This window comes from Martes martes (assembly GCF_963455335.1).
Source record: "Martes martes genome assembly, chromosome: 9".
NCBI classification, from domain to species: Eukaryota; Metazoa; Chordata; class Mammalia; order Carnivora; family Mustelidae; genus Martes; species Martes martes.
The window spans coordinates 114,574,459-114,588,920 of NC_137896.1; the positions used below are offsets into that span (position 1 = coordinate 114,574,459).

The 14,462-nt window shown below is 50.5% G+C and overlaps 1 protein-coding gene across 1 annotated transcript in view; it reads left to right on the plus strand.

Moving 5' to 3' along the window:
* Positions 1–14,232, plus strand: part of CAPN14 (calpain 14) — a gene marked incomplete at both ends in the record, with an annotated part of 35,601 nt that extends 21,369 nt beyond the window's left edge. Inside the window, 2 exons of the mRNA XM_080813665.1 lie at positions 13,802–13,882; positions 14,101–14,232. Coding sequence (XP_080669791.1) covers positions 13,802–13,882; positions 14,101–14,232 — 213 coding nt within the window. The remainder of the gene's footprint in view (positions 1–13,801; positions 13,883–14,100) is intronic.
* Between the last annotated feature and the right edge of the window lie 230 nt (positions 14,233–14,462).

Genomic DNA, 14,462 nt, shown 5'->3' on the forward strand with positions numbered 1-14,462 from the left:
AGCACCTACTCTATGTCAGACGTGGGTCTAGGTAGTGTTTCCTGCAAGGATGTTGGAATCTGGAATTAAATTATGTTTTTTCTTTGTAAAAACACATCCTCCATTTAGACTGCTTAAAAAAGGTCCAGTAAAAGCAGAGGTTTCTTCCTTGACCTCAAACGTCCATTCTATGTAGTATCTTTCCCAGATATCGGGATACTCAGCACGTGTCTTGCCTCAATCACAGTCCTATCTGAATGTGAAGCTAGGATTCAGCTGGAGGGGCAGTGGTTAGAATTTTCTGAGCCCATCTCCATCTCAAATCAAGTTCATGTCTTGATCTCAGGCAGTCCCTCCATAGCACAGGCTGAGAGCTGAGAGAGCAGGAAAACATGAATGTACCATTGAAATGGGCAGCCCACAGCCCAAGCTGGATCCAGCAGTGCAATGTGCCATCATGGGAAGAGAACTGGACAGAGACCCAAGGTGAACCCACAGCACTGCTTGTAACTAGCTGTGGGATCCTCGTCGGATCAACTTCAGTATGCCCGGGCCTCAGTTTCCCCACATGTGAAATGAGTGACCTGGCTTAGGTCATCTCTAAGATCCTCTTCAGCTCTGAGCATCTCTGGCTGCAGGAGAAGGAGATCTTCAGGGCTATCCAGGGATGTCTACAGGGAATGGCAGCCAACTGGTTGGAATTTCATGCTGGTTTTCTCTCATGCCATTGGTAACTCCAACCTTGTCATCTTCATCACCAACATCATTAGCAGCATCGTTCTGATGTAACTGGCCTGGGAAGTGGTTTCTCCAGAGGTCCTCTGTATGTGAGACAGAGGGACTGTGCATCACACCCACATAAAGCTGTCAGACAAATGGGCCCATAAATGGAAACATGTAGACTAGCTCTAATGGATTTCCGCTACCCAGTTGGTCCACACACCTGCACACTGCTGTCCCAAGCACGCCAAATTGAATTCATGGCAGAAAATTGCATTGAGAATTGAATACAGAATCAGCCTGCATCTTGGGTATCATCATTCACTCACACCCTGAGAAGTCAAGGTTGATTATATTTCAGGTTGATTTATACTTACTACCAGATGGTGTGGTCCCTCTGGCTAAACCATCCATTACTGTCTCCATGGCTTCTCAGGAACAAGGGGGGAGGAGGTCCCAATCCTGTGTCAGGCTCCAGGGTCTGGTGACCGAAAAATGAAGCACCCTTAGCTGAATGTCAGAGATCTGCCTGAACTGACCATAATTTGCTTCCCCATTATGTCCAGTGGCTGATGATGACTCTGTACTCCTGAGAAGGCTGGGGCCGTCTGTCTTCACTGAGGACTGCGTACGGCTCAGGGGTGGCTTTCGGCGGAACATGAAACCCATTTATTGTTCTTCAGGACCGCGTCTCCAGTCATCATCTTCTCAGAGGGGAAGATTTCTTTTCTGCAGACCTCTCCTTTGGATAGGCAGTGTGCAAAAAGGGAAAGGAGTTAGCAGAGATTGCCCTGGACTTGTAAAGACCAACGGCCATTCTCAGGCCACAACCTTTTCACAAGCAGAGATGTTACCTGATGTGACCTAAGCAAACTGATTCCAGAGTTGGTGTCTCAACTTTTAACAATACTGCCTTCATGACCATCCAGCTTCAGTGACCTTACCCGAATGTTATTCCATTTGGGGCAGTAGTCTAGGTTTCAAGATCTGAAGAGAGACTAATATGCCCTTAAAAAACTGCACCAGCTTCTAGAAATCGATGGAGGCCTAGGCTAAATTCAACTGTGTGGAAGTGGGGTGAGGCTCTAGTGAGCTTTCAAGAACACAGAAAATGAGAGGATTGGCAGAGTCCAGGTGGGTTGGGCTGGCTCTGGCATTTGAGGGCCCTGGATGGTCTTCTACAGTATCTCCAGGTGGTTGAAATTGGGGCAGGAACCACTGGATTTGAAACACCTGAGTTCTCCAAGGGCCTCCTGCATTATAATAGATGCCAGTCTGTTTACTTTACGGACTATCAGATCCATTTCAGATCAGTCCCCAAAGCCTCCATGTGCCTATTTTAAAGAAGAGCAACCCGTCCGTGCTGTAGTATAAAGCTGAGCAGTGGATGGTTAGTATCTCTGATTTTTTGAACCACCATGCTGCCGCATCTTCACAGCATCCCTCCCAACCCCAGAGCCTGGAGGAAAACCAGAATAAAGTCCATCTCCCAAAGTCCCTACATTTTACTCACAGCTTAGCAACTCGGAGCCATTTGTTAAAATTCTATTTATTCCTGATTTCCAAACTGTTCTAATAGACATGACTGTCTGGTGTCCAAGCCCATGAAAGACTCCAGGAGGAAGCTGAATGACGGGATAAAAGGGTGTCTGTTGGCAGAACAAAAGGAAACTTGACCGATAAGTGGGTACTGAAGAAGGAGCAAGCACTTTCTAAGCGCGGCTTACGGGAGTCGGAAAGTCTTTCACTTAGAGAAAACTTTGTTGATTCCAAATAACAAAATGTAAAATGGTTTTCCATGAAGTTCCAGGGACGTGAGGTATTACTGATTGTATAAATGATGATCATGTATCATAGCCAGGATTTTTATGTTTATTTATTTGTTGGTATCTCTGTCCTTAGATTCTGCCATTGTAAATATTTGTTTTAATTAAATAGCTCTTGCTTTGGTCCCATGAAGGCCCTGTGGGAGATTTTTGGAGGAAAGAAGGTGTTATCTCCATCCCGCTCATGACCCCTGGGTTACAGTGTAATAGTTTTGCTTGGTGTTGAAGGTGTTTATAATGAAGTTAATTAAGTCTGACAGAACCTCCCTTCTAGCTTTCTCAGTGGTCTGCACTGCCTTCCTACGTCACTCATGTGTTCCCCTCGCTCGCCTGGGTCTATCACTGTGGTAACTCAGATGCCCCACGCCATGCTGACCTCTCCCCCATTCCTTCCAGCACCCCCCAAAGCTGAGTGCCGGAGACCAGGGGCAGAGCCCTTTTCCCACCCAGATATCCCTTCCCCATCCTCTGTCACTCTGGGGCATGTGAGGCAAGTAAATGTCTGGGACAGGATGGGCCGCACAAGAGTCAGAGTGAGGTCAGGCCGAAGGTCTGAGAGGTGAGCATCTGCATTTCCCAGAAGTCAAAAGCCGGAAGTCCGATCCTGACTGAGACAAGCAGGAAGTGTGCAAACCCAGCGAAGGATTAGCGAGGAATCGGTCCTCAGGTGCCAAGACAGGTGAGGTCAGGGAGTCTGGAAAGTTGGGGTGTCCACCCATCCACCATAAGCAGGCAGAGCATACCAGGCTGAGCACTGGTGGCAAGCTCTTAAAATCTCAGGGGAAAAAAGGGAAAAAGACCCTAACTTGTGAAAAGAAAAGGACAGTTCCAAGACAGGACTAAAATACCTGCCCTTTCTTTACCCCCGTTTTTTTCTCGCTTCCTTCTCTCATGTTTTGTGCAAAAACTCAGCCACCAAAGAGAACCTTCTAGATTCCAGTTGGAGCTTGGGGCAGGGAAGTCAGCAGCTGACTGTAAATAGCACTGTTTCCCTGCCACTCTCATGCTGGGTCAGAGAAATGATTTTAGCCTCTGGGATTCTCAATCTGATGTTTCCCCAGTGAAATATCTGCATTTATATTTATAATGGGGAAAAAGGAGGAAATGAGTTTCATGGGTCACGGGTAGGTCAAAGTGGGCCAGCTGTGCCGGGCTGAGTTTTGGAGCAGGCTGTGTGTCCAGCAATCCGGGAGCTTTGGAAGGATGGCCGTCTGGGGTCACTGGCCCCAGGTCCTGAGTACCAGCTCTTTTCCAGTGCCCTTTTTTTGTACCCAGGTGTACAAAATCCAACAGCAATGAAAGGAGACATTAGGAAGGAACATTCTAGCTAGATGACGTTGGGCCTCAGTTTACTCATTTGTAAAACAGAGCCCCAAATGTCTACCTCACCAGGTCATTATGACGATAAATAATGCCAGCATACTGGGGGGACTCAATAAATAAAGTTTCTCTTTTTTTCCTGAAGCAGTACAAATTTTTTTTACAACTATTATAATTTATTTTTATTTTTGTGTCTAAGAACATGGTCCCTCCTACCGACGGCTCTGCATAAACATCCAGGATTTCATAGTCTCATTTCTGCTTTCCTCCTCTTCCTCCACATCGCCTTCTGAATGCTTCACCCCATGTCTTTGAAGTGCGGCCTCAGGGATACTGCCCTGGTCGCCGGTGTCAGGGACTCAGCTCCGGGGACCTCTGAGAAAGTGGCCGTCTGGCTATGAGCGTTCCCCTCCCGTCAGGCAGACAGAGTCCAGGTTGCTGGCTTGTGGTTTCCCAGGCCACAGACCAGGCGACCTCTGGGAGAGTCTTTTTTTTAATTTTTTTTTTAAGATTTTATTTATTTATTTGGCAGACAGAATTCACAAGTAGGCAGAGAGGCAGGCAGAGAGAGAGAGAGGAGGAAGCAGACTCCCTGCCGAGCAGAGAGCCCGATTTGGGGCTCGATCCCAGGACCCTGGGATCATGACCTGAGCCGAAGGCAGAGGCTTAACCCACTGAGCCACCCAGGCGCCCCTGCGAGAGTCTTCTATGAGATGGCAGACTGGCCAGAACTTACTCCAGGAACTCTGCTGGGCAGCTCAGTTGTGATCTAGAGTGAGTGAGGAGGTGTGGCATGGCCGTGGTTCAGAGGGCCGCCCCTGCAGCCAGGCACTCAGGCCTCTGTGGGAAGGCACTTGGCCACCTTCTACAGTGGGCCGTTCCCTGTAGTGGGGCCTGGGGACCAGAGCGACAATCTTCCGGGGCGGCGGATGACTGGCAGGTGGCCTGGCTCTGTGATGGGTGGGGCAAGGCTTCTTGGGAGATGATGCTTAGTAAAGAGGTTAGAAACTAGAAACCGAGGGGAGAATAACAAAGCTCTCCAAGGAGGGTACTGCACGGGTGTGTGTGTGCCTGCGTGTGCGCACGCGCGCGCGTGCGTGCGTGTGTGTGTGTGTGAAAGACACGGGTGAGGGATGGAATCATGCATTTGGATAGCAGCCAGCGGGTCAGTGGACCCAGAGCTTCGCTGTGCTTGAGGGAGCAGCATGTCCCAGGTGGCCTAGGCAGGTGGTGACCAGGGCCCTCTAAGCTCGGTCACATCACGGCATCCGGGTCCTCTCTTGCAGGGCTGAGGCATCACCCAGGAACTTCAAGCCTGGGCCTGAGACCTCCAGGCCCTTCTTCTCCACCAGCAACACCAGGAAGTCAGTAGGGTACAGACAGTGACCCGGGGGCATGACAGAAGAACTGAGTTCAAACCCCTTCCCTAGTTCACCTTTCTGGATCTCCACAGCATCACAGCACTCGCCTCTCAAGGTGAGGACCTTAAGATAAACCAGTGGTGGGTGCCTTTATTCCCGCCTCCGTGGCATGCGCTGAGGCTGTTCCAGCACTAGATGGCGCTGTGTCCCCACACACCGGCTCCTTCCCTGCCGGGGCAGGCACGGGACAGCTTCAGCCACTAGCCTGGGCATCTGGTCGCTTTAGTGCCCTCACAGCCTGACTCAGCTCAAAAGGCCAGCGTCAGCCCCATGCAGGTTCACTTTCCTTTTCTTGCTTCTTTGCTTCTGCTTAGTTCTGAATGGATGCCCTGTGCTTTTACAAATCCTGTCCTATAAGTAATGCATAGCATTTTTGTTTCTGAAAAAGGCAAAACTATGTTTTTAAGCCTTTATTGTAAAGGCATCTCCTTGAGAGATACATCCATGTCCAGTCCACTCATCCATGAGCCCTAGCACCTAGCCTAGCCCCTAGCCTGATGCGGAGCTCATGTTTGGGGTTCACCGAATGAATGGGCAATTTTTGAAGTAATTCAGGTGAATCCCGTCACGAAAGAGTCAGTGTGTATTCGAGATGCTAACCGAAGATATTAGCATATAAGGGTTGCTTAAAGAAACATAATGATTGTTCTCTAAAAGGGTCCCTCTGATGTGGCCCAAGATAGTTCACTCTGCGGCCCTGGGCCATACCCTGGTCCCAGGGCCAGTTCAAACCACCATCCAAAGGCTCATCAGACTGTCCCTGAAGACATTCTTATTTTGACATTCTGGGGACTTGGACATCGTTTTCTCTTACATATTCAGAATTCCTCCTCCCAAAAGCATTAACCATCTGGGGCAGGTTCCGGAGCCTTTTACTTTCCGCGGAAGCTATGTGAGCCGTGGGAGGTAGCTGGTCCTGGGCCAGACCCAGACTGAGGTGAGGCCAGGTTGGTAAGTCCTCCTCTCCACCCTGAGTTCACTCAGCCTCTCCTGCTTGCAGAAGCAGAAGAGGCCAGACGTGGTGTAGCCCAACACAGGCCCGGGGTGGGAGATAGTGGAAGGTGCAGGCCTCACCTTTCAGGGAGTCTGGTTGTTTTTTGTTTCCCTGACCAGCTGTCCATGGGGCCGAAGATGAGTTCCCTAACTTCCTAGCTCAACTATTTTAGGAAGTTATGTATGCAGTTGGGGGAACTTGGATTGTATAACTTCTAAATCTGCCTCTGGACAGAACAAATTTGCAAGAGCACAGCCTGGCTTTAAAAAAAGATGTCTGCTTGAGGCCAGCTCTCCCATTTCCTGGTATAAGTTCCCTTCACGAGTCCCAAGTGTTCCCGCCTGCAGTCCGGAGGGTGCCCTGTGGATCGCATGGGATCACACACTTCAACAGCTCAGCCCAGAGCCGGGCCTCTGTTGTGCCCTCTCTATTAGGGAAAAAGCTAGATGGTTTCTGAATCGGGGCAAAGCAGAGGCCACAGGCTCTGATGCTTGATACCAAGCTTCCATTCTGCTTAGAAAACATCTCTTGGAAAGCTTTCATACAAAAGATCCAGTTTCCAGATTCACTTTCATTCTGGCTGATCGAAGGGATTGAAATGAGGGTTGTTTTTGTTCTGACTTCCCTCCCGCTGGCTCCACATCAAGTCTCCCCCAAGAGGAAGCCTCAACATGCTTGACATTGCCCTCACACAGCTCTCAGACCAATTTGTTCACCAACAGGGATGGTGGGATGCAGCCCTGTGGCCACCCAGCGGGCAGCAGCTCAGACCCAGCGGGAGTGCCGGGCGTGGGCCCCTAGGGTTGAGGCCCCTGACCTTTCACCCTTGGTCCCACACACACTAGGGGAAGTGGGCCTGCTTCAGGCCCCTTGGCAAAGCTGGCCCGTGTGCTAAGCCTCACTCCCCAGAATGCGGTTGGGGGTGGCCTGGGGGCAGCTCAGTTGGGTAACTCACCAAGAACCTTCTTTTCCTGGTCTTTAGCCTCCTTGAGAAGGGAGAAACCAGAGACTGTTAGAGCGCCCTTGGCCTGGGGTTTAATGCGGAGAGGACCGTGGTGTTCTTGGGGTGCGGACACTCGGCTCCTCAAACTGCCACCGTCTCTGCATGAGTGGAGGAACTTCTCGAAGGAGCGGGGTGCGGGCAGGCTTCCTGCGGACTCTAGGAGTCTGTAATAAGCTTCTGGGTTTGCAGGCGTTGCGGGGAAGCAGTGCTGTGAGATGGTTGCTCAGGCCTGCTCATTGCTCCAGATCCTTGCCCCTTGAGCGTGGATGTGTGTGTCCCACACCCAGGCGAGCAGGAGTGATGGCAGCAGGTCAGGCAGGGCGGGGCTGGGAGGCTTGGGAGCTGGGAGGAGAGGTCTGAATTCGGTGAGTTGTGCTGGGAAAGGCGGGGCCTCCCAGGGGGTGGAAAGGATCCTGGGAGGCAGTGCTGGCGACATGGGAGACACACTTGGCCAGAAGCCAGTTGGCTTGTTCTGACCTCTCCTCTGCCACCGACAGGCTGTGCGACTGTGTGGCCCCAGGAACATTGTTAAACTTTCCCGGAGTTGGTGGGAACATCCTGCCTCACAGGATGGTGGTGGCAAAGATTAAATAAGATTTGGAGTGTGAGAGAGCTCAGCACACTGTACAGTGGCGGTTTCGCACACAGCTGAGGCTTAGTGCTCTAGGAACTGACCTGGCATCACGTACGTTGGCTGGATCATTTGAGAATATTTGACTTGGCTCTAGAAAATAAGGGAAGCCAACAGATGAGACTAGATCTTACTAAGTGGGGAAGTAGACGGCTTGAGAGACACATTAGACGGAGATAGAGGGCTGCACATGTGTTAAACAGATGAGAGGAGGAGCGGAGTAGACACAAAATATACAGGCCTCACCTGAATGTACACGAGCACCAGATACTCAGGCTCCAGCAAACATATGAGAAGCCCCCGAGGCCCTCTGTCCTGCATCGGTCGCCCATCAGTGCCCCCCGTATGGCTCTACTGTAAGGCAGTCCGGGCTCCCAGCTGATGACCTGGCTAGTGGCCACTGTGGCCGGCCAGCCCTGCCCCTGGGTCTCTCTGATGGAGTAGCTGTGTCATTGGGCACCAGCCCCTTCTGCCTTGTGGGCTCCTTGCTCAAACCTCAAGTCTGGTGCTTGCGACCCCACCGTCAGCAGGAAGGACTGATGTGGCAAAGACACGATTCGGGGATGTGGGTAGAAGGGACCCCTCCGTGCCCGCTCCCCACCAGTCCGCCACACCCAGACCAGCTGCCACGAAGAACACCGAGCAATGCCAAAGACCACACCGCCTGGACCATTTCCCGGTGACCCCCACCACCCCCTCCCCTTGCTCTAAGCAAAGAGCACAAAGGAAACGGGGTCAGAGTCCAGCCTCTGCTACGTACAAGCTGTGGGAGTTAAGTGAGTCAAACTCTATGTCTTGGTTTATTTGTTAATAAGCCCAGGCTCTAGTGACAGGCTAGTGTTTATTCAACAACTAAAGCACAGATAAGGCAGCTAGTCCTTTATTTTATTTTTTTCCCCATATGTACTTGATTTTATTATTTACATAGTTTTTGTTTAAAAAAAAATAGGCTAGGCTAGATCCTAGGACACAGAGATGAAAATTCAGCTCCTGTTCTTAAGGACATTGCAGTGTGGTTGGAGGAAAATGCAAGAAAGTCAGCCCAGCGCAGGGTATAGAGAATGCATGAAGGAACTCAGACTTACCTGGGAGTCTTGGAAGCATTCCTGGAGGACATGTACTCAGCATGAAGGCTCAGAGACGAACCCGGGGACAGAAGGATGACCTAGATAGGAGGAATAGCATGGGACAGGACCAAGCTTGAGAAAGCAGACTCCTCAGGAGAGGGACACTGGCTGTCAAGACAAGCGGCTGTAGCAGGGTATATGTTCTGGAGAGACTGTTCTAGTAGCTCAGCAGAGGACAGGTTGGCAGAAGTAGAAATGGGAAGCAGTTTAGAGAACATAAGTGGCGACCCAAGGTCTACAGGAAGTAGGAGGTTCTCATGACTTATCTCTTTCTGGGTCCTCTCCCCCAGTTCTTAGAACCCCAGAAGTCCTGATAGGTGCCCTTCCAGTCAGAGCTACTGCTGTCCTCACTCTCATGGCTGAGGAATGAGTCGTTCTTAAGAGAGTTGGGGCAAGGTGACTGCCCCATCCCGCCTCATGTCTCAGAGACCCAGACAATGGCTAGGTTGAAAGTGCGATAGGACAGGGCAGCTCTGGGAAAGGGTATACAGGAGGTGTCCCCAAACCCTGCTGTCCTGCCCAGGCCATACTCCATCAGGGGAGTCTTGAGGGAGCTAGGGAAGAAAGGGGAGGAAGAAGAGACTAACGCATGACTTCATAGATGTGTCTCAGCTTTGGTTTTCCCCAATTAGCCAGAAAAGTATTTCTGTCAAATTCACTTTTTTTAAAAAAAGATTTATTTTATTTATTTGAGAGAGAGAGAGAGAGAGATAAGCATAAGGGATAAGGGCATAGGGAAATGGAGAGAGAGAATCTTGAGCAGACTCCCTGCTGAGTGTGGAGCCTGACTCAGGGCTGGATCTCACAATCTTGAGATCATGACCTGAGCTGAAACCAAGAGTCTGATGTTCAACTCACTGAGCCACCCAGGTGCTCCTCTGTCCCACCCATCCTGTGAGATGTGTAATAGACACCGTCCAAGAAGCAAACGATGCATGCAGTGAATAAGACAAGGCATTTTCTACCCAGACTCATGCCAATAAGACCAGACTTTCTGGACAGGAGCTATAAAACTTGCTTTTTGCTACCGTGGAATCTTACTGAACACTGGGGGGCTGTTGAACACAAGACTTCCTTTCCTGGGGATGGTCTTTTGGAGGAAACCATCTTATTGTCAGAGAAGCTGTCTGGGCCCAATCAGGAGAGAGAAATGCACAGTATGGTGAACAGGAAAGCTTTCCTATGAAGACTTTGTAACTGTAAGGGGATTGGAGTAAGGAGAGATTGAGTGAGAAAGCTTAATGAGAGAGTTAAATAATGCAACATCGGCAGGAATAAAGTCACATGCTCCCCCCCTCCCCCAGGGTGAGACAGGGTAGCCAAGGGCCAACCTCCTTCCCCCTCACAGAGCCGGTCCAGACTTTGATGAAGAGGGCACATCTGTGTCTCATGAATGGCAGAGAAGTCCCTATGGTGCCATATGGCAGAACCTATGGAAATGTGAACCCTGGAACTTGCTGGAAATCTGCCCTCTCATGTGCCAGGGAAAGCTATTCACCAGGAAGTGTCTCCCCAGGGGTAGTCCGCTATTCACCTCCTTTTAAGTGTATTTCCTCACACAAAATATGAAAAGGCATGAGTTCAAGGGTTGAGATTTAATCAAATTAGTCATTTTTACTGCTTCATCAAAGATATTCTTAAGTGAAATTGGCATATTTTCCCCCCTTTTTTACTGGGAGTGTGGGCTGGGGTGAGAGTATGGGGTTCGGGGACAACCTGACGGATTGGGTGCAGGACGCCTGCTGTTTACCCACACTGCTTCTGCACCATTGGTGTACATACTGACACAATGCACAAGGACAAGAACAGCTTAGCACTATTAGTCAAACAGTTTGACCCCTCTGGGCCCTGGAAGGATCCGCAAATCGCCCTTGGAGTTCTGTGGGGTTCCATGACTTGCCCATATACAACCAGAAAGTAGGGTCAGGATTCAGACTTTGGGCTCCTGGCTTCAATCCCTATGCCCTTTCCCCCAAAGCTGTTGAGAGACCCCAATACATAGCATCCCTCTTCCTTGTTCAGATTCTCAATAAGTTGAGAGATAAAAGAAAACTCGAGTCTAACTGTCATTTTCATTACTGGTAGAGGCCAGGCTGGGGGACGTAGCATCAGGTCTGGTAACCAGGTGGGTTTGCTAATAGCAAGTGCTCTCAGCCATGCGGTGCCAGCCATGTGTGCATACAGGGTGGGGAGGGTGCAGGGAGCACTGCATCAGGGGTAGGACTCGTGCAGTCTGCTCACTCCCAGAAGGGAGAGCGCAGAGCTGAGCTGAAGGTGGTCAGTTATTCCCAAGTCTTGACTGTCCTAAGAGACGGGAGAAGCCCAGCCTTCAGACAGGATTCTCAGACACTTGCAGCCCTCCCATTCCACAGCTGGGATGTCTTCCCTTCACCCCACGGCTGGTTCCTCATTCTACCCAGCTGAAGACAGTCTCCATGTGGCCAGTTTCCAGGATTTCTCGTCATTTCTTGGGTATGACTTTCAACGGTCTACATTCTACACTAAAAACAATCCGATGCTTTTTTAGATAGAGAAAGCAACCTGGAAGTTCCCTTGATGAGAGGCGGTGGGAGGCTGAGGAGGAGAGGCAGGCTACTTTCTAGCTGGGTCTCCGAAGACCTGCAGGACCTTCCCAGTTCAACGTTCAGCTGGTTGGAAACCCCCAGGTCAGGGCACCCAGAAGTGCTCCGGCTCTGGGAACCCGGGTCCCCACCCATCACGTTCATGTATGTGGAATAAGGTGTCCTGGGAATTCAATCCGTCCACTGTCAACGGAGGCTGTTCCTTTGGAGTGACCAGGTGGGGACGCCTGCCCTCCGAGAAGGGCCACCTCTGGGCACCTGGAAAGGCAAACAAATCATTACATGGCTAAACAGTGAGATGAGCCAGAGCCGCTGCAGCGGAGGCCTTTCCAGTGATTAAATATTTGTGCTGCCAGCTGTGCACTCCCGTCCCCCCGGACAGCCCAGCCCTCCGCCACGGCAGTGAGCTCTGCTTCCCTGCTGCACGCCATCCGCTGTCAGTTACTGTCACCCGTCTGCTTGTGCATGTGTGACACCGCCGTCCTCCTGTGAGCGCACGGAGCTCGTGGCATCCATGCTGCCCAACTTTCCAGGTGATTCTATGTTGATTTGCGTCACTGAGTGTGCAGGGTGGGCCCTCTGACGCCCGTGGGTGCCCTCCCTGTCGTGCCTGCAGCCCAGCTCCCTGTAGGCAACACACCCCTCTCAGGAGTGCGGGTTCCCCTTAGACCCGAGCAAAGAGACTGTGACCAGCCCTTGAGCTGCATGGAAAGCCTGGCATGGGTGAGTTTATTTCACTAATAATTGTGCCCTTAAAGCCTACTGGCCCTAGGAGCCCACGGGAGCTTAGATAAATACCATTTATGCCAAAAGTAATAGCAAGAGTGCCCGGGACTTAAGCAGAGCCAACCTTTCTTTGACTTTAAGTTTGGGATTTTGAAACTCAAAGCTTTTTCTCCCTTACAAAGAATTTTTATTTATTTATTTATTTTTAAAGATTTTATTTACTTATCTGACAGAGATCACAAGTAGGCAGAGAGAAAGAGAGGAAGGGAAGCAGGCTCCCTGCTGAGCAGAGAGCCCGATGCGGGGCTCGATCCCAGGACCCTGGGATCATGACCTGAGCCGAAGGCAGAGGCTTTAACCCACTGAGCCACCCAGGCGCCCCCCTTACAAAGAATTTTTTAAAAAGGGTAAACAAACAAATTTTGTTAATAGACATTGAAAAGCTAATCTTTAGGAGAAACAAGTCACTTAAACCCCAGGTCTGTATCTTCAAGTGTGAATCCCTCCTTAGAGCCCCAGATTTCTGAGGTTCCTTTTGGGGACTGCCCAAGTGTTCCCTATGGCTCGGTCTCCTCCCTGATTGTACAAGCTCTCGCTAGTATGGCCCCATAAGGAAAGGGGTCTGGAAAGCAGTCTATTTGCTTCAAAACTGAGGCTCTCCCTGGCTACCTTGGTTTCAAACCGTGAACTCCAGAAGTGTGGGGGCTTTACATGGTGTGGGGTGCCTGGACACCCCCCAGCGTGCCAACTGGTGGGGCCTTACTTAAATCAGAACCCCGTGGGGAGGTTTGAAACACAGCTTGCAGGGTTCTTCATGGTAGCACATGGCACTTTCTTTTCTTTTAAGATTTTTATTTATTTATTTATTTGTCAGAGAGAGAGAGAGCGAGCGAACGAGAGAGCACAAGCAGGGAGAGCAGCAAGTAAAGGGAGAAACAGATTCTCTGCTGAGCAAGGAGCCTGATAGGGGGCTCAATCCCAGGACCTGAGCCGGGATCATGACCTGAGCCCAAGACAGACATTTAACCATCTGAGCCCCCCAGGCACCTCTAGACATGGCACTTTCATGGTATGTCACGTTTGTCAAGTTTATAGATGACTCTGTGTTGGTTGCGTCCGGGGTTGCTGCTTCCCTGGGTGTGCAGGGGGGCACCTTCATTCACCAATTACATCTGAAATTCTGGGCCAAGATGTGAAAATTCAGCTTTTTCATGAATGCTCCTATATTCATGAAAAATCACTAAAATGCTTCATGTCTGCAGAGAGCTGTGTTTCAGAACCTACCCACTTCTCTCTGTTAGCTTCACATGTTCTGTCCTCCTTCAAGAGGGGCTCTGGTCAGGGGTGTTCAGGACACAGCAGACTCCTGCCAGACCTCTGCCAGACGGGCGCTGGCCACGCACACCTCCCGGCATAACGGAAAATGCTGGTTTGTGCATTTCCTCCCCCTCGCTCCTGTGCCGCTTGCTCAGACCTGTGCTCAGTCCAGAACTGCCCAGTGCCAAGGGGACCTGGAGACACTGAACCTGACCCATTGGCAGCTCAAGGAGAAGGTGAGGAAATGAGTGTTTGGCTTACTGGGGCTGGCACACACATTAATTTTAGGGTCTTCATCTGCTTTGGTAGATAAATCACAAACATTCCCATGAATAACCACGTCTGTTATGCAAATTGGTTTCCAACCGCTGGTCTGCTGAGAATAATGTTCCGTAATTATAACAGTTATTTACTTATGGGTAAATCCGCTTTCTTACTACCTTCTCCCTTTGAGAGAGGAGCCTCCGACTGCTGCTGCCGCGGAGACTGTGAGTCTGGCCGGGCTGCTGGGCTCCCCTCTGTGAGCCTGTGGTCTGAGTTTGCAGGTCCTGGGGCCAAGGAGAAGCTGGATACGTTCAGCCAATGAGTGGAGATGAGCGCCCCCCCGCCACCCCCGCCTTTTGGCTTCTCTGTGCTTAGATGTCTAGGACACAGTCCTCAGGGGTTTTATAGCTAGTTGGAAAAAAAAAAAAAAAGAAGCCATGTGGAACAAATAAACGAGAATGAAGGCCTGAGATAAAGGTTTCTACCTAGGATCGATGTAGTAAGTATTCATCAAGGAAGACATCCTGACCTGGCTTCCTGGAGGGGAACTCG